We start from the raw sequence: 21,054 nt of genomic DNA, 5'->3' as shown, positions 1-21,054 counted from the left end.
CTAGCTAGCTAGCTATCAACATTTATCCACAACTACGTGCAATGTAAATCCACAGTATCTATCACTAAACTGGGAAAAAAAGACTCAGAAAGCTTTTCTAGGAATATGAACACCAACCTCTAAAGTAAGAGAAAAGGTGAACAGGGAGAACTCAAAGAAAACTCTTTTCACCTTGTACTTAAAAAATGACTCTGTTCTTCAGAACAGCAAAAGGATAAACTCAATTATTTTGCTCTTGCAAGGTCATAAAGACTCTAATTTTACACTAACTATGTTGAAAGTAATTATGTCTATTACGTGCATAATGACTGACATGTTATCCAGTTATTTGCTGAAAGAACTGATCTGAAAGTGATGGAGGGATGACCCAGCAGGGCCTAGAGAATTTTTCTGCTGTAGTATGAACAATAATTAAGTCACAGAAAGATTCCAGCTGCAAGAACATTAATATTGCAACCCTGTAGACATAAGCATCACTTGTAGATATAGAGAAAATGAAGGTCCCTTCCTCAGAGAGAAAAAGTTAAGCTATAATCGTGGCTTATATTCTAATGGAATTGCAAATTCTTCTAGTGATAAAGGTAGGCTTAGTGTATTTATTTTGGAGAAAAGGCAAGAGCTTCTCCCATCCTTACTAAAGACAGAACTGGTATTCAAACAATCATCAATCCTCCTCTACAAGTAATTTTTCTCCTTCTTCCTTCCATCTGTATGTTCACGTAGGAGTACATGGAGCAGTCATATCTACATCCCATTCAATATTCTATCACTTCTCCCTTCAGAAAAATTGTATCCTTTCTTATTTCATGTTCATTCACTCCTCATCAACTCCCAAGAAGATGTCTGAATTGCAATTAGTACACTTAGTACATAAGGAAACTGTAACTTTTTAAAGAGGCCTTGTGACTTCCTGGTTATTACTGCTTGAACCTTACACAAGACTTACATTTCTATAATGATACAATCCTAACAGTTCAATGGAATGAAGGCTCAAAGATCACCTACAAGGGAGAGGTTAGACTGCTGCAATTACGCTAGTGTCAGTGAAATGGCACAGCATCCCATTAAAAAGAGAAGCTGTACAGTGTAGCTTTTTCCAGAACTAAAGAAGAAGTGCCATAGAACACCAGTATACTCATATGAAATTGCAATTACATAGCAGGATATAACAGTGTGACTACTTTGATTAAGTGTCATTCCCCTGGCTGAAATTGTTATACTGCTATGATCATCTACGTCGAGATCAGACTTTTAACAGTAACTACTATGAAACAGTCCCATGAAAGAGAGAAATGATTATTTTGGGTTCTGTAGATATAGACATACTTTACGGAATAATGCTTAAATATCAGCCAGTATATTGTCATTTGTTTTATGTAAATAAAATCTTAATAAAAAGTGTAAAAGTTTAAATGACTAACACACTGACTCATGTTTAGTGTGACTTAACATTCCTCACATTCATCAGTAACAGTGATTATATATGCATACATACAAATTACTCAAAGAGGATCTTTAAGCAAAAGGACGTTATAGTTTGTATGTACATCAACTGATCTGGAACAGCAGCGTGGGTGTAATATTGACAAAGCTAATGATGCAAATAACACGTACTATGAAGGTATGAAACTGTGAAAAATTACCAGCTGTTATTCTTTCCTACTCAGTTCCAGCAAAGGACTAGAAAATAAAGATTTGTTTCATGTCTTTTACCCACCTCCACGTGATATTTTCTTTGTTTCAAAGGAAAGGAAAGCTTTATAGAGAATTGCTTTTTATCCCCAAACTTTAAAACTCTATTTCAAAAAATAGACTACAGGAAGAACACAATTAAGATGTTAGAGAAGTGTCTGGGTAAAGGCAGTCTGCCTTCCAGCAGCTAACAAGAGAAGGTAAGAATTGGCAGACCTTAACCCCAAAGGTGATGTGGCTCTTGAGGCAGAAAGAAGATTTCCAGTAGAAAAACCAACTAACATGGAAGATTTCCAAACCAAATCAGTTTGGAAAGCCTGGACTGATGGCAGCAGCACTGCAGTTGTGGAGTCTGGAACCTGGTTAAGAGAAAATGTGAATTCAGAGCTACTTACATTATACTGATGGTTAGCCACAGGTTTATAATTGGTGGTTACTGCTTTGTCCAGTTGCTGTGATAGTCTTACAGGTTTAGATGATTCTTCTATCTGAAATCTTTAAGAGAAAAGAAAAACAGAATTAATAAAACCTTTGGACAAGCACAGAATGAATTCTAAAAGTCTGCAAGTATGAACCATCCCTTATCAGAGGTGAGCTGCAAACAAATAACACACTCTTTTGAACCTTTTCCTGCTCTTTCTGCTTGAGGAAAGCACGGACACTAGATGTTACTGAAGATATTGAAATAGTGAAAACCAAGCAACTGCGAAGCAACGATACTAAAAGTTATGTCTGAACAGGGACTTTAAAAGCCTGACACTCACGTGTCATAAAAGCCCTTGCTTTTAAAAATGATCAGAATAAATGGAAATGAACGCCAAATTTCCCAGCTTACTCAACTGAGGGCTGGAAAAGCTTTCCATTTATTTCTACCAATACTCAGACAACAGTGAAAATGACCTTCTCTTAGATATTTTACGTAAAAATAAAGATTTCTGTGACCTTTCTTTTGCCACAATAGACCATCAAAGCACAACCAACCATTGGAAGAGTACTTTTAAAGACATGGAGACAAAGAAATCCGCACAGGTTCAAACCAATGTACAATCATGTCTCAAAGAAACCGTTGACAAATGGCGACCTTTACTATGGTTTGGGAAAGATTAGGATAAGCGCAGAGGTTTAACATACTTTGTTAAGTTCATCTCCAGTTATAGGAAATAGGAAATAAAATCAATCTTCCTTCATATACAGCTAGTACTGCTCAACTGTGTAGTTGTCCCATATGTACTTAGATACGTATCTGCCTGCTTCCTTCTGAATTTCTGCAAACATGTCGTTTGTTCTATAGCTTTATTATCCTTACACTATAATACAGTGCCTTGTATTCTAGATTTCCAAATCATCAAAAAGGTATGTTGATGCCTTCTGTCCAAAGAGGGCTTGGCCCCTTCTGCCAGGCAACAAACAGGACCTGAGGAAATGGTCACAAGTTGTACCAGAGGAGGTTTAGACTGGACATAAGAAGGAACTTTTTCTCTCAGAGAGTGGTCAGGCACTGGAATGGCTGCCCAGGGAGGTGGTGGAGTCGCCATCCCTGGCAGAGTTGAAGAGGTGTCTGGATAAGGAGCTAGGAGATATGGGTTATTGGTTTGCTGTAGGTATGGTAAAGGTAGGACAGCTGGATGAGATGATCTTGTAAGTCCTTTCCAACCTTGTGGTTCTATGATTCTATGACTCAGATGTAGCTTCTTAGCTTGAAGGAAAATCAGTCCAAAAGTAAATGAGCGGCGAACCCTTTCTACCACCATTCTAGAGCACAAAGTTAGAAGTTTTTTATCAGAGTTTTCTCTTCTGGCCTTCAATCCGATTGAATGATTTAATGATTTTAATGATCTCATTACCAAAGGTCTCCTAAGCACTTAACTCCCACAAAGAGGGACAGACATTACAGGAAAGCTAAATGCCTATACTTTCTCCAAATCTTCTCCTCATTTTTATTTTGTAATACAATCTTGGCTATATAGTGTGGCTTTATTCTTTTTTCTTACTCCAGGAAAACAGCCAAAAAATATCAGCCCTTCTGTAATTACATGACAGAATACTGAAAATATGGCTTGAACACATTTTCTCAAGAGAAGATGCTTTATAGTGGTAGTATCAGCCCCCTCTAAATTACTAATAAATTAGATATTTAAGCATGAAAATAATCAATACTCTAGCCTAGAACCTGTGATGAATTCATACCACTGAATGCTAAAGGGCTCTTTCTGTTCTGGCATTTTAAAATTACTACATAGGAAATTTCATCATTCATTTCAGTGCAGATTCCATATATTAATCCTTGCTCTCATTCTCTTTGCATAGGGGACTTCCAGCAATACCTTTCTTGACATTTTTCACTTCAAACAATTTGCAATGAAAATGGAAATCTGAGTTTGTGAAATGACAGAAATGTTCAGAAAGATCTACAAGGCTCTGGGGAGACTCATCATGGCCTTCCAGTACTTGAAGAGAGCATATAAACAGGAGGGGGAATGACTGTTTATGAGAGTGGATAGTGATAGGACAAGGAGAATAGTTTTAACTGAGACAGGGGAGGTTTAGGTTAGATATTAAGAGGAAGTTTTTCACACAGAGGGTGGTGACGCACTGGAACAAGTTGCTCAAGGAGGCTGTGGATGCCCCATCCCTGGAGGCATTCAAGGCCAGGCTGGATGTGGCTCTGGGCAGCCTGGTGGTTGGTGACCCTGCACATAGCAGGGGGGTTGAAACTGGATGATCATTGTGGTCCTTTTCAACCCATGAAAAGAGTTGAATGATTCTATGATTCTACAATTCTACATATACCAACTAACAAATGTATCGGCTACAAACATATGCGTTTCAGATGGAAATTTCAGACACATCAGTACTTCAAAATTTCTTCTACTTGTGCGAGTGGTTTTCAAATTATAATCTATAGATCTCATCTACAGAAAACTGGCTAATGGTACAGTGCTGGCTTTTCTTCCTGTTCCTAGTTGATCAAATGCTATAGTGAAAAGTAATAATGCACTACATCCCTAGTACTACTTTTTAGTACAAGCAAATACAGCAGTGGCAACATGTCCATATGGAAATCTAAATGGGAAGCACAGTGACTCATGAGGCAAACCTTTTTATTAATATTCATTTATTCAATGCATGCATCCTGCTCTTCTCCCTAATGGCTGCCCTTCTTACTCTTTCTCCGAAGCATTCAAAATCTCCTGGAGAATGACAGTCTAAAACTGCCTTCGTTTTGCCAGATATCCAGGCTCTAAACAGACCCAGATTACCAAGCTGTTGATGTACTGAAGCACTGAAATTTGCTCAGTGCATTGCAGGGTTAAAACAAATACGCTGCAATCACTTTATCCAGGTAATTTGCTACTAAAGACACAATCTGCGGTGAAAGTACAATAAGGTGGCGGTGGTGGTAGAGGAGGGGGGAAGAGGTTCAAAATCCTGCCATAACTTTCCCATATTCATAATGTAGTATGTCTGGTAAATATATTTGACTCCTCTAATTTGTCTAGCTGTTGATTGAAAAAAAAATAAACTAATGGAACGTATATATTTACGTATTTTAATAATTAACGCTCACAAATGTATAACAAAGGCGGTGAATTAGACATTATATTCACCTTTTAGACCGAAGTTTTCATGTTAGAGATATAACTTCAAAATGCTCGTTTCTTAAAAAGAAATTAAAAAGCAGTATTCAATGAAAAATATTACGAGGCATTTTAGACTGGGTGCTCTCAGAGTGGATCTGCTGAATCTTAATTGAAGCTATTGGTAGGAATAATTAAAAAGAAAAAATCAATAGGCACTCTGAGTCACCGCTGACACTGATCTAAAAGAGCAGCCAGTGGCTTTTTACCTATTACTCTTTATTACGAGTTGCGTGTGCGTGACAGCTAAAGGCCTTATCCAAGGATTTAAACTTTCCACATGGCTTTTGTTGAAACAGCAAACACTGTAACTCATGCTGATATCTGGCGTAAAAAAAAAACAAAGAGAATGCAGATTATTTCCTTTTTCTTTTTCCAAAACTGCCAGTAAACGAATGACAGATCAGCCACCAGCTTGCACGCTGTCGTTTTCTACCCATAAGGATCAAATGTAGCTCTTCTGCCCTGAAATACAGCGTGTAACCAGCATGGCATCGAATTCACCACAGTCATTTCCCAGCAAAATACATTTTATGCTGCAGCTCTGATTTGTCATTGTGACTACAGTTGAACAAGGGAAAAAATATTCAAGCAGGTTGGAAATAATTGTATAGGACTTGTCAACATGCAACAGACTCATAAGGGGAGACAGATGAAGGCAATATGTACATTTGGATGAGATGCTCATTGGCTTTTAAATTCACGAATCTCCCAGCAACAAGCAAATAAAACAAAGGTAAACCTTAAAATAAACCTTTAGAAAAGACGACTTCCTCTGATTAATCTTCCACCACAAAACAAATGTTTCAGAGATTAGAAGCAGGTATTAATCAGAAGCATTGATTGAGCTTCAATTCTTGACATTTCTAAAGAAATGATTCTAAGGCTGAGACGGAGCAGTTTCAGAGAGTTTCCATGCTTGGTTTTATTTACACAGGGTACTAGCAAGGCAGGAGCTAACGCTATTGCTGTCAAAAAAAGAGAGGCTGCTCAAGGTTGATCTGCTTCTCCCTTCGCAACCTCATCTGACAGATGAATTTCAAAGGCGCATGATCACTGTTCAAAGCTTTGGAAAGGTAAGAAACAACAGCTCTGGTTCTGCACAGCTGAGCACTTTGGTTTGGGTTTGTTTTGTTTTTTGACTCCTCACAGAAGCTCCGAGCCAAGTACCAGAGGAACAAAGACAAGAACCAACACATCCCTAGTCCCTTCCTCAGTAATTTTGTACTTGAACCAGACAGAGGCAGCTGCATTACAGCATGATACACGAACATGGCAACAAAGTTTTTCTTCTTTGCCTTCTTATTTTCCTAGAATTGTAGAATTCATAGAATTGAATGGGACCTTCAAAGATCTAGTTCAATTCCCCTTCAATGAACAGGGACGTGCACAGCTACATCGGGTTACCAGGGCCTGATCCAGCCTTGTCTTGAATATCTCCAGGGGTGGGACATCAAGCACAACTCCGGGCAACCTGTTCCAGTGCCTCACCACCCCCACTGTATAAGACATTTTTTCCTTATATCTAACCTATATCTACCCTATTTAAGCTTTAAACCACTTCCACTTGTTCACTCACAACAGACCCTGCTAAAGAGTCTGTACCTTTTTTTCCTGTAGCTTCCCTTCAGACACTGACAGGTCGCTCTCAGATCTCCCTGGAGCCTTCTCTTCTACATGCTGAACAGCCTCAGTTCTCTCAGCCTGTCCTTGTAGGAGAGGTGTTCCCATACCATGGATCATTTCTGTGGCATCTCTGGATGTGCTCCAACAGGTCCACATCTCTCCTAGGATCACTGAGTCCAGCTCCTGGCTACAAATAGCACCACCAAAAATCAGACCCTGAGTCTGAGAGCGTTGTCCAGATGCTCCTTGAACTCCAGCAGCTTGGGGCCATGCCTACTGCCCTGGGCAGGCTGTTCCATGCCCAACACCTTATGGTGTAGCCCCTGTCCCCATCCCCCAGCTGCCTCTCCCCTGACATAGCTCCATGCCATGCCATTCCCTCGGGCCCTGTCCCTATCACAGAGCAGAGCTGAGCGCTGCCCCTCCGCTCCCTATGAGGAGCTGCAGCCACCATCAGTCCTTCCCTTAGCTCCTCTGCTCACCAAAAAAAGCTCAATAAATCTTGCCCTCCAGACCCTTCGCCATCTTCTTAAGGTTTTATAGTTCCATGAAGATTACAGGAAATCATCACCCTGTGGGACACATCCCACAGTAGCAATCCCAAGGCAGTGCCCAACCACAAACAGTTTAGGAAATTAACAGAATGACTTCACTTGTAAAAATACACGTTAACTAATCAGAGAGACAACAACCTGTCACTACACAAAGCTATATCTGTCGTATATTCTGAAACATGAGAATTAGCAACATGCCATTGACATGCAGAGCCATGTCTCTTTCAGACTCTGAGCGCTACCCTACAGCACATACCAAGTCCAAATACGGTGAGCCCAAACCTGGTCATAAGGACAAGCTCTGAATAGAAATGGCATTACAAATGGCATTACTTGTCAGCTTTCATGAAGAAAATACTTCAGATTACTAGGATAATGTATGATCTGTAATTGAATTTAAGTCCTGAAATCTTGGCATTTCAAGAAAAGTACCTCAATTATTTTACGTTCAGGAAAATGATTAGGTTTTTCTGAAGTCGATATCTTCAACTGTGTATGCTGAAGGTTGAGCAGTGAATCATTTGAATGTATTTTCAGGCCTAATACTGAGACAAGCATTGCAGCCACAAATGAAGGCTCCCAGTTCCTCATATTTTTCTCCAGTACAGAACACGAGATGATATGAACAACAATTCAGCAATAGGTAGCAATTTCTTATGTGACTTTTTGTTTGTTTGACAAGATGGGAATAACTGATTAATAAACTCTCATTTTTCTCTCTGAGTTTAGTATCACAAAGGATTCAAATCCTTTTGGGCCAAGGTTTTGACAATAAATGATGTAAAGATAAAGTAAGACAGACCTTAGCATTTTAGGAGTGATACAATTGAATATCTTTCCTTTGGCATAAGACACTGTCCTTTCCGTACTACAGTCATCATAGTCAATCATTCAGTGTCCAGAAGGGAAACAAAACCTTCCTTATTTGTTCTTACATATATACAAAATTGCTTGTTTTTAAGGAGCATTTCTATAGTTGGGAAATTACAAGTCTGGCTTTTTCCAGCAACAAACAGGTCTAAAACTAGGCAGAAGGAAAATCTGAGAGCACTTTTGTATAGTCTAGTGCATGCAGGCAACCTCCACCACTGACAAGAGATGGTCCTACAATTCTGGTCCACCCTCACTAACCTGCACTGCCCACTCTCCCACCAACATGAATAAACCACCCTGTTCAAAAGCATGTGCCTGTACTTGGAATTTGCAGCTATAAATAATTCCTTGCTTAGGAAAAACTTCAACGTGAGTAGTTTTCTTGATACCGTAAACCAATTAGTTCCAACATTAGAATTGGATGCCTGAGGAGATAAGAGGAAAGACAAGATCTGACTTCCTAATGTAAGAACCGAGACAAAATAGATCTATAAAAATCAAGTTACCTTCAGGTATTTATACATTTCAAAGACAGAAATGACTATTATAATCCCTAAATGATCATTAATTTTTTCTCCAGCCTATTACTAAGGAGTATCCAGTGATACTTCAAGCTTATAATGTCAGTTTTGCTATGCTACATCATTTACAGAAAAACAACCTGTCACAGCTTAAAAGAACCCAACACCTAAGTATCACAACACGCTTTGTCTTTTTATTATGTTCTTAAAGATACAGCCTCCTTTCTCACTTCCATTTTCAGACGTGTAGCTTCCTTTCCTGTACCCGTTTTCTCCACCACCTCCCTGGGCAGCCTGTGCCACTGCCCTATCACTCTCTCTGAGAAGTTGTTTTTCCTAATATCCAATGTGAACCCCCCCAGGTACAACTTAAGGCCACTACCTCTCATCCTATCACTATTACATGGGAGAAGAGCCTGACCCCCACCTCACCTCAACCTCCTTTCAGGTAATTGTAAGAGAGTGATAGGGACTCCCACAAGCCTCCTCCAAACTAAACAATCCCAACTCCCTCAGCCATTCTCATAAGATTTATGCTCCAGACCCTCCTTAAGTTTCAGTGCCCTTCTTTGGACATGCTTTTTTTCTGACATTTTCTTCTTCCTTTCCTCTTCCTCTATATTACCAGGGGGTGTAACAGGTGTGTGGTGCTTTGCTGCTACCACAGTTACCTCCACCCAGTGTCTGCAGATCCACAACCACTGTGACATTTTGCTATGAGCAACAAAATAGAACTTTATGAAGGAGTCTTTTATACAGAACAGCCACATCTTTACCAAATTCTCCGAAGGTCTTGGTCTTGAATTACTGGTAAACAAGTAAATGATGTACAAGCTTATTTAATTCATTCCACAGTTCTTTTGATGAAGCTGCTCAGGTAAAGACAAGCTGTAAGGAAAGAGGCAGACTGCTGGATACAAGTTCCCAAAGGAAAAGAAAAAAATCTACAGCATCTCTGCTACCTCTTCTCTTCCAGTGACAACTGGAACAAGGCTCCCCTTCACTCAGCCTGTAGGGAGTTACAGATGCCAGCACTCTGCCTCCAACTAGGCAATTCCACCTATAAAGTTCCACTCAGAGATACCTCGTCACTCCCCCAGTAGCTCTGCAAACAGCCACAGCATCTGGCTCAATTAGAGAGCTTCCAGTTAGAATTTACTGTAAACAATTTAACAGTTTGTGGCAAGCTGGGAAACATTTGGATTACATCCCTAGAAAACCTCACTGCCTCAATTTCTTAAGGGTTTTTTTTTCCTATCTCTTCCTTCCTTAGTCTGCAGACCTAAAACGCCAGGCAGCAGGTCATCTTTTTGTGCACGTCCACCTCCCTTCTGTTAAAACAGACTTGGAAACAACCAGCAAGGGGCTTTTGCAAAGGACACTGAAATGAAACCACTCCAAGAAAGCACTGCACTTGGATATGCGTTATCGTGTCAAAGACTACACACTGCTGTTGGTAGCTGAACAGGTGAGCTTGCATGGCTTATCTGTTCTCACATAGCTCACGCTAAGCTGCTGAATTAATCCACTCAACACTTCCCAGCAAGCAAAGAGAAACAAATTATTGCTATCTGAACTTTGAAAGCCTGCTTAAATACAAGCAAAATAAGCGTTAGGTTTAAAGGAAAAGATGCATAGCCTCAGCAGCCCTAAGGAATCCTCCACCATAAACAACACACAAAGGGAGAGAAACCTTTCTCCTTAGCCCATTTGAAAAAGCAGCTTTGCTTATCCTCTCTAATGGGAATACCTTACCAGCTTCTGCTGCTAGTCGCCAACAAAGACATGAAGCATGGCAAACCAAACAGCAGACTGAAAGATACATCAGTTAAAGCAGGAGACAGATTTTTTTTCTTCAATTTGATCATCGTTCTTTCAGCCAACTCTAATTCCTTTGCCAACTGCACAGTACTCTGCTGCTGCACTGTCTTTGTTCAAAGATCTTAATTACACTTTACTTCCCCCTGTTTGGCAAGACCAGTGCTTCCTCAGCTCCCTTTTTTTTTCCCATGGTACTGCCCACCCAACCATCTCCACTGAAAAATGCTGCTAAACCATCAGGGGAGATTGTGCTTCACCAAGCAGAGCAAGGGGGCATGTGATGCAGCAAAGCCAGAGGCAAAAATCAGCAGTGTGGATGGAACCCAGGAATAGAGAGGGATAGGAGCTGCTGAACTGCTTGGTGGCTGGGAGGGGATGAGGGGAGAGGCAAGCTTCTCCTCTCTGAGCTAGGTGAAGGATGGCTTGACAGCAGCCCTGCATCACTCAGCCTTACCGTCCTCCAGCTCTTTTCTGTGAAATCCTGCAGCAGAGACCAAACACTTGTTCCATTTTCTTTAAAAAAGCCTTCTTGGAATCACAGAATCATTGAGGTTGGAAAAGACCTCTAAGATCACCTAGTCCAACCATCAGCCCATCACCACCATGCCCACTAACCATATCCCCAAGTGCCACATCTACACGGTTCCTGAATATCTCCAAGGATGGTAACACCACCATCTTCCTGGGCAGCCTGTTCTAATGCCTCACCACAATGAAAAGAATTTTGTCCTAATATCCAACCCAAACCTTCCACTGCACAACTTAAGGCCATTACCTCTTGTTCAATTGCTGTTACCTGGGAGAACGAGCCAACCTCCACCTCACCACAACCTCCTCTCAGGCAGTTGTAGAGAGAGATGAAGTCTCCCCTGAGCCTCCTCTTCTTCAGACCGAACAACCCCAGCTCCCTCAGCCACTCCTCATAAGATTTGTGTTCCATGGCCTTTGGCTTCTGTGCATCATCTCTGAAGCTTACAGTGCCTATCGCAGCCACACGTGTATCATTTCTAAACCCTGATACAAGCTCTGGGTATGTTGAAAATGACTTCAGGATGTGCAAGCTCTGTATCAAGTCACAGCCCCAGTCTCTTCCACAACTAAAGTTGTTTAAAAAATAAATAAACTTTCCAGTACTTTCTTTTAAAAAATCCACCACTGACTAAAAGAAGAAAGAAATGGTTTTGAGGTAACCGAGTCCGAAAGCGTAAGATTCAATTTAGAAGGTTAAAAGTGTAACTTTATAACAAGCTCTGCCTTTTTTGTTGTTGTTGTTGTTTTGTTTTCAAAGGAAAAAAAAATCCATAACATAAGCTTGGCAGCTCAGTACATTAACTTCAGAACACTCCCTACAGAGCTTGTTTGGTAAGAAACTTAGAACCCCGCACTTCTGAGCTCTGTTACATGAGTATTCTCCTCCTAATTAGTGTCTTCAGAGAAGTGTCTGTTACTGTCAACACGCTGAAACTCACCCAAGCTTTGTGAAGCTGTACCTATTCTGTTATTAAATGAAGAAACAACAGATCTGATTACAGATTCATCTGGCATGACAAAATCCAATACCAGTTAACGGCTGAAGCGCAAATGTTGACTAGCTTCCCTAATAAGAAGCAGTATAATTGGGCTTGTCCATAAGATCTGTGTAATTTAGATGAGCGAATCATCCAGAGGAAAAAAAAAAGCCTTGAAAGCTTTGGGATCACAATATTTAAAGCGTGTTCTGCATAGCTTTTCTTAATTACACTTAAGTCTACAGTTCAAAATATAGACATACATATACAATAAAAATACAACTTTTAGTTCTGAATGCACCCATATCAAATGCCAGTGTTAAAACAGCATTATCATAGAATCATAGAATAGCTTGGGTTAGAAGGGCTCTTAGAGCTCACCTATCTCCAACCTCCCACTGTGGGAAGTGTTGACAGCCACCAGCTCAGGCTGCCCAGGGCCTCATCCAACCTGATCTTGAATGCCCCAAAAGGATGGGGGCACCCACAACTTCTCTGGGCAAAACCATTAATAACTATTCTAACATTATAGGAAGTATGTTGGGATTAGATATATTGAGAACTGTATTTTTTTTCATGGTTTAACACTAACGTGGAGAGTTTTCTGTACTAAGCAATACACACACCACCATCTGCAGAGGACTCACAGCAGTAAATATAGGTCAGCTCAAAACGATGTGTATTCCGTGGCATTTGCGCTCTTATCGGTGGCATATATTCTATATTTTTAGGAACAATCACTGTCTATCACACATACTTACCATTTCACAAAATGTCAGGTTTTATTTTCTCTACTCATACTTCCCCTATTAGATTCCTTTCTTTTTACACAATACCATCACTGAGAGGGCAATGGGCATGGAATAGCATCCCCAAGACAGTGGTCAAAGCCAGAGGTCAATAAGCTTTTGGACAACGTGACACTCTCAGGCATATAGTAGGATTTTCAGGTGTTGAATACAGTGATCCTTATGGGTCCCTTCCAACCAGAGACAATCTATGATCCTAGAAAAGTACCTAAGTACCTTCTTCACAAATTAAATACTGGATTTATAAAAACAACAACAACAAAAACAAAACCCAACAGGGAAACAAATCACCCTTTGTGCAAGTCGTGATGTTTGACAGCCTTGGAGTTGGTCGACAAAGTTTATATTGCGTGGGAGATGAAACTTTAAATTCTAGCCCTAAGTCCAGAGCAGCTAACAATGCCCTGGGGGCAAGAACTGGAAAACAGAATCTCTTCAAGGAAAGAAATAGCTGTAACAATCATCTAATTCTCAAAAGGCTGAGAACAGCCTAAAAACACTAACAAGTTTCTTCCAAATGGAAACTTCTGTATCGTGGTACTTCTGTAATATTTTTTGAGTCCTTGCTCTACTCCACTGAATCCTTTAATTCCATTTACTACACACGATCTTAGAGGACTCTCATATGGAATCATAGAATGGCCTGGGATGAAAAGGACCACAATGATCATCCGGTTTCAACCCCCCTGCTGTATGCAGGGTCACCAACCACCAGACCAGGCTGCCCAGAGCCACATCCAGCCTGGCCTTGAATGCCTGCAGGGATGGGGCATCCACAGCCTCCTTGGGCAACCTGTTCCAGTGTGTCACCACCCTCTGAGTGAAAAACTTCCTCCTGATTTCTAACCTAAACCTCCCCTGTCTCAGCCTATCACCCCTTGTCCTGTCACTATCCATCCTCGTTAACAGCCATTCCCCCTCCTGTTTATATGCTGCCTTCAAATACTGGAAGGTCTCCCCAGAGCCTTCTCTTCTCCAAGCTAGACAAGACCAGTTCCTTCAACATTTCTCCACAGGAGAGACACGTCCTTCAGTGCAGAAGGAAATGGAACATAAATTACCTGGTGCTTTCTCATCTTTATTGCTTGCAACATCTGTATTCAGAGCTGCAAACATTTTGTGTTGTGGTAAACAGGGAGAAGAAAGCTGTCCCTGTTAGTCTGTTTATTCAGCTACACGGAGCCCCAGGAGTTTATCATTTCTGCCTAAACGGTTTCTGCTGTAGAGGCTACAGGATCTATCTGAGCTGAAAGAGACAACACCATCCACTGCATTCTTTCCTGCACTTGGCTGAGCAGACACAGAATACAAAAGGCTTTAATGGTTCAGGAAGAATTTTGGAAAATTCTTCATTCTGAAGGAAAGAGGAAACCTCCATTTTTTTGTTAACAACAGGAAATATGCCAACTTCGGTGAAGCGGGTATAATTAATTTGAAATTCCTCTCCACAAATTAAGAAAATAATTTGCCTTCATTTCTTCTCAAGTGCAAATTTTATTAATGACTACATGAAAACAACGTTTGCAAAAGGGACCGGCAGCCCACAGCCTCAAACAGAAAAGCATAATGAAAAATGACAATACCGTATTACAAAGAATGCAGTCTCGTGGATTTAAATATGCCTTTACCTCGATGCAATGAAATGCAAACAACACAAAATGGGGCCTTTCCCTTTGTGCACGTTCCACAACAGGCTGTACCGAACCAGTATTTGCTGCTAACCAGCTTAAGTCAGTTTTAGAATCTGAACTCTATCGATGAACAGATTGCACCATCTGCTTATACTAATATACATTAGAGAATGTGTATTTTCCATAGCTGCTTAGTAACTCTGTAATCAAAACACCAGAAGACAAATAGGTATAGCTTGGCTACGGAGAGGCTGAAAAACATTATTATTTGTAAATGTCAAGGGTGTAAACAGGAAAAAAATACCACGAAAGTTGAGTTATTTGAAGGCTGTACTATGAAGTAATGAAAGGAAATTGGGCAAAAGAAAACTGAAGAGGTGCACTGGGATATATCATATCATCTATCACATTGTATCATGTCATAGAATGGCCTGGGTTGAAAAGGACCACAATGATCATCCAGTTTCAACCCCCTGCTATGTGCAGGGTCGCCAACCACCAGACCAGGCTGCCCAGAGCCACATCCAGCCTGGCCTTGAATGCCTCATTGCAGTCATGAGAGAACTACAACCGTTAAAGGCACATACATAATCAAGTTTCTTGCTAATATCTTGTAGAATCAAAAGGGAAATAACCTCCCAACATAAGTGGAGCGTTCTGGAAATCTGAATTTTTATTACATGATTTTTTTTTTATTTTCAAGAATCAGGAGGTAAGCCAACATTTCAAGTTTTCATGGAACAGAAATCCTTCAAAATTTTGTTTTGGAAACCCAAACGTGATGTTCCCAAAACAAAATATGCTTTCCCAGTATCCTCAGCAGCTGCTGATTGCAATCAAGGCAATTCTTGTCATTTCACAAGTGCTATTTCCATAGCTTGCTGTGGTGACAAAAATGACCAAAAGCGGGTTAGGTTCCAGCCCGGTGCTCTCAACGTTCCATAGTGTGATGTCCCCAGTGGTGTAGCCACAGCAGCTGCACTGTACACCACAGCCCAGAGCTCCACAGGCAGGACACCAGGTGACTTCTGAAACCAGACTGATGCATGGTGAGATGATCACCTACCAGGCTGGCTGTGCAAAACCAAATCAGAGTTCAACACCTGATAGGCCGATAAGAGATTTCAACACTACGATTCTATGCTTTCTCACTAGTGACGATAGGCCAGTAAGAAGCTGCAACTATCTGACAGTATTTCCTCAAAAACAGCCATTTTCTCTTCTTTGTAAAGAAATGTTCAGTCTGGAAAAGAGGAGGCACAAGGGAGACCTCACCACTCTCTACAGCCACCTGAAAGGAGGTTGTGACAAGGTGCGGGTTGGCCTCTTCTCCCAGGTAACAGGGGTAGGATGAGAAGTAATGGCCTTAAATTGCATCAGGGGAGGTTTGGGTTGGATATCAGGAAAGACTTCTTCTCAGAAAGAGTGGTGAAGCACTGACACAGGAGAGGTGGTGGAGTCACCATCCCTGAATGTGTCCAATAACTGTGGAGATGTGACACTCGGAGACACAGTGGGCATGGTGGTGATGGGTTGATGGTTGGACTAGATGATCTTTTCCAACCTTAACGATTTTATGAAGAACATTAGATCCTGAAAGGTAAGTGTATTGAGGACTGTTAAATACTTGGACAACGCAGCAATCATGGAGTTACAAACTGCTGGGGACTCAAGATCGTGCTGCAGAAGAGTCAGCAGGCACTTGGCCAGCTCCATAGCTATCTCTAAGCCACTCAATTGTTAACTGCTCATGTTGTGGTTTCTGCTTTGTCCCAATGGAAGTGTTCTTAGATTTAGGAGCTGGACTCAACAATCCTTATAAGCCCCTTCCAACTTGGGATATTCTATGATTTTACAAAAACATGTTATATGCCATCTGATATAATGTATTGTGTTTGTGTGTCAGAAGACAAGCATAAAACATGCTGGATTTAGCAGGAAAACTGAAAGAGATTCAGCAGTGTGAAGGCTGCCCTCCAGGTCACACCAGAAGCAAGCAGACACGTAGTCTGTCCTCTGTAACTCCAGCACAGCTCCATGCAGGTCCATAAGAAATAGACGACAATTTGGATGTGCTACATGTTCATTCCAGCTAAATAAAACTGGCAGTTGATAAAGAGGAAACATATAAGGCAAAGTGATTTCTCCTCACTCAGTTGAACTGACAGTCCTGAGAAATGTTAATTACTGGGCCAGTAACCAAATGTCATAAACAGTTAGAACAGACTAGAAAAAAAAAGACTTATAATGTCATTTCAACCGTGTAGTAGATTTAATTATCTTCTCTGAATTATCTCTACAGAAGCGTGGGTTTCAATCCAGGGATACAAAGGTGTGTATTGCTTTTATCCTATGACTGGAAAGAAGTCTAAAAAGATAAAAGAGAAGTTTACAAGTTGAAAAAGTATTATTTCAAAAGCATAGCTTCTGAATTTGGATTATTGGAGGGAAGAAGAATTCACACTGACATATATGGAAAAGAAAGAAGGGAAAAAAGACTTAATACATTTTTGCTTGGAGCTTGGAAATGACTGTGCCACCATCGTTTCACTCTTTAAATCTGGTCTGGACAGATTCTTCAGACAACTATTTCCCTAATTCAAAACACAGCATAAAATCAACCATCTAAAATGTAATGCTTTTCATGGCCCTTGAATACAGGCATAGGATAGAGAGAATTAACAAGCCCCACTTGGCTGTGCCCTGGAATGTGTGCATAGACCACTTCAGAATAACATGCAGGTACACAGTTAAGCTAAAAAGAAGAAATGAAACTCCAGAGGATTAAATTATCTCTCAAGATGGATGTCCATGACACTCGGTATTTATACTCTGCTACAACAGAAAAGAACTAAAATGACTGAGAAAAGAAAACAACAACAACAAAGCCCAAATCACAACAGTTTCAGAGATACTATAGAGATTTATAGAGGATAAAGTAACATGGTCATGACCTGATCAACATCACAAGCACACAGCCTGATGTATCTGTACAGACACTTCTGTATCTTCAGATCAGTGATCTCCTAAAAAAGATAACCAACAGACAGATAGAGAGGGCCAACAGGCAGCAATTGTAATATAGGAGGTTAGGGATATCAGACAGACCTTTGTATGCAAGGGATTCTTAAGGAGAAATGTATCCATTTGTAGGTAGAGAGCGAAGCTGTGATTGCCCTTTAATCTCCACCCAGAAATCAAAATACAGCATCCTCAAGGCAATTTAGAAATAGGAATAGAAAATGCGGCTGGAATCAAATATTTCTATCTGGTTTACTTAAAAAAACCCACACAGCTTCATTTTCCTTGGGGATTGGCTACTGGCTGTTGCTTTGAGTCATTTACTCTGAATACCTTGTTTCCAAAAGGCTGCTATCTACTGCTGCCAGAAGCTATCCTGAACACAAGGATTCTCTTGTCGGCTGGATTTCGTATAGCTAAACTCACCTAAATCTGGCTTTTCTTTCCCTTATTAACTAATACTGTCATGAACTGGAAATACTTCTCCATCATTCCAAACCTTCAACCTTTAATTTTTTTTCTTTAACTTAGGAAATATTCTGCTAAGTAGGAAAGATGTCTATTCTTTGAATGAAAACAACTGATTTCTTTTAGCAGAGGGCAACAGATTCCTGAACACTTGCTTGCGTTCAAGGTGATTAATGACAAGACTTGTAGATGCAGTGTGAAAAGCCAGCCTACCTGAATAGCACCTGGGCGGCAAATCAATGCTCAGTCATTCTGAAGGCAGTGTTATGGAATGAATGGTCCCAACCTTGCATTTTGTTAGGGGAAAACAACAACAAACACTACGAATAACAGTATTCTCTTTGCTTACACAGCAGAGGCAGAGCAGTGAGAAAACATCACGGTATGACCACAAATGACAGCTAAGGCATATGACTGTACCATCATGAAAGGGTTGGACAAAACACCTGCCGCCATCGATGGAAGTCTTCCTCCTTGATTTCACAGGGTTTAGAGTTTTGGCCCTAAAACCTTGTAATAAATACTTAATTGGTGCAGTATGTCACAACAAAGCAGTAAATTCAAATTTAATCTTTGCCTTTTCAATTTTGTCTTGTGCATGAGTCACTTTTGATACAGACATACAAATACATCTAAAGGCCCATGTAGACATCCAAGCTGATCGCACATAACAAGATCTTTCCTTACCTCTAAAAAGAAAAAGGCACTTGTCTTTCTGAACTTAATAAGAATTTGTGTGCATGCTTTTTAGCAATTTTTGGATATTTCTATTGAATATACTTTGCATTCACTTGGCCTCCTAAAGCCCAGGCTCAAACCCTATGTTTGTTCTTGTATTAAAATGATTGCATATGCAAGGCTTGGACAAATACAGTTATAAATCCTCTTCATTTTCTCCAGATGATATATAGGACACTTGTATTTCATCCATTAGTTTCTGAAATTGATCTATCCATAATCTATGCAACTCCAAATTACTTCATGCATAATTAGGCACTTCCTTGTTTTCATTACTCATGTCCCTTTCTGTAATATTTACACATCACCAGTCATACAGCTGCCTGTGTACAGATTGGAACACACCACTAATTACTGATGTTCAATTTGGCTGCGTTCCTCTATGAGAGAGGATATTGTTTTCAAGGGCCTTGTTCCATTCTCACCATCCAGATGTTCAGGGACCAAGAAGTAAGTGAGGTGCATAAATCCATCTGAATTTACTGACCATTAATGCAGTCTGCATGCCGTTTTATTTCCTTGCATACCTATTTCTAAAACACGGCTCACTTGGTCTGGTAACACTTAACCTGCGATCCCTTACATAATGTTCTACAGTCTTTTTTGTTTACTTATATTAATATATAGGTATTTTATCTGTTCAGTTTGAAAACTTCTTTTGTAAGTAGCATCTGCACATTAGTCCGTAACTTACTTTACACTCATCAGTTTAGATGAATGTCTGCACCATCCACCTGCTGGAGAAGATGCCTGCAGAGAAGAACCTGGGTGTTCTGCTGGACAACAGGCTGGCCATAAGCCAGCACTGTGCCCTTATGGACAAGAAAGCCAATGGTATCTGGGGTGCATTAAAAAGATCACGGCCAGCAGGTTGAGGGAGGTGATCCTCCCCCTTTACTCTGCCCTGGTGAGGCCACATTTAGAACACTGTGTCCAGTTCTGGGCTCCCCGGTTCAAAAAAGACAGGGATCTCCTAGAAAGAGTCCAGCAGAGGGCCACAAAGATTATCAAGGGCCTGGAGTGTCTCCTGTATGAGGAAAGGCTGAGTAACCTGGGTCTGTTCAGCCTGGGGAAAAGGAGACTGAAGATAGTAACTGATTAACATTTATAAATATCTGAAGGCAGACCGGAGGCAAATGGATAAGACCAGGCTCTTCTTGGTGGTGCACAGCAATAGAACAAGGAGTAATGGCCTAAAACATGAACACAGGAAGTTCTGTACTAACATCTGGAAGAACAACTTTATGGCAAGGGTGATAGAGCACTGGAACAGGCTGCCCAGAGAGGCTGTAGAGTCTCCTTCTATGGAGATACTCAAGGCCTATCTAGATGCTTACCTGTGTCACCTATTGTAGGGTACCTGCTTTAGCAGGGAGGTTGGATCTGATGATCTCTTGAGGTCCCTTTTAAATACAAAGATGCGTGTAATAGGAAACCTCTTACGTTATACAAGCAAAGTAATGAAACTGAATAATTCTCATATACCAACCTATGTTCAGACCACTTTGATTACAGGCACTGGTTACACAGAAACTAGTGTACCTCACTGAATATTGAGAGACTATTCATTTTCAACAGTTTCACCTGATGTGTGAATATAAATCAAGTAGGGATTTAATTACCTGGATTTTGTCATGAACTTCATTCCCATAGACAGACGCTGCTACTGCATCATGCTGATAACAACAAAGACTAAGTGACACCAAAGACATCATCTGAAATGTGCTTTTCTGAAGACATTAGGTATAGTAAGAGAACCAGTAAGTAGTGTTGAATAGAAGTACAGATGGTTTTCCCCATTGGTTTACCACACCTACCTGAAGGGCAGCTTATTTCATATAACACAAACAAGTTAACCTTCTTCAGTTTCATGAAGATATATCCATATTGTCAATCTACGCAAATCACTTTTCACTCATGATACCAAAAATACCACATATGGGAATTCTCAGCTTGCTGTATCCATGAAGGCTTTACAAGAGCCTACAACAACACTCACTTGCTATAATCATTACTTTGATCTTCTTATCAGCTAAAAGGTCATTTCTCCAACACAGCCATCTCTTGGGGCTCTAAGCAGTTTGACCACAGATACAAAACTGTAACGTGTTACTGATTCCCTGCATTTTACTTCTGAGAAAGAGCTGAAATGCC

The 21,054-nt window shown here is 40.5% G+C and overlaps 1 protein-coding gene across 1 annotated transcript in view; it reads right to left on the bottom strand.

The window, feature by feature from the left end:
- GTF2F2 (general transcription factor IIF subunit 2) overlaps positions 1-21,054 on the bottom strand; it is an 87,450-nt gene that overhangs the window by 11,956 nt on the left and 54,440 nt on the right. Inside the window, exon 7 of the mRNA XM_072358940.1 lies at positions 2,088-2,187. Coding sequence (XP_072215041.1) covers positions 2,088-2,187 — 100 coding nt within the window. The remainder of the gene's footprint in view (positions 1-2,087; positions 2,188-21,054) is intronic.

This window comes from Excalfactoria chinensis, chromosome 1, assembly GCF_039878825.1.
Source record: "Excalfactoria chinensis isolate bCotChi1 chromosome 1, bCotChi1.hap2, whole genome shotgun sequence".
Lineage (NCBI taxonomy): Eukaryota > Metazoa > Chordata > Aves > Galliformes > Phasianidae > Excalfactoria > Excalfactoria chinensis.
Note: the sequence above shows the minus strand (reverse complement) of the source record. Positions and strands in the feature narration are given on the sequence as shown.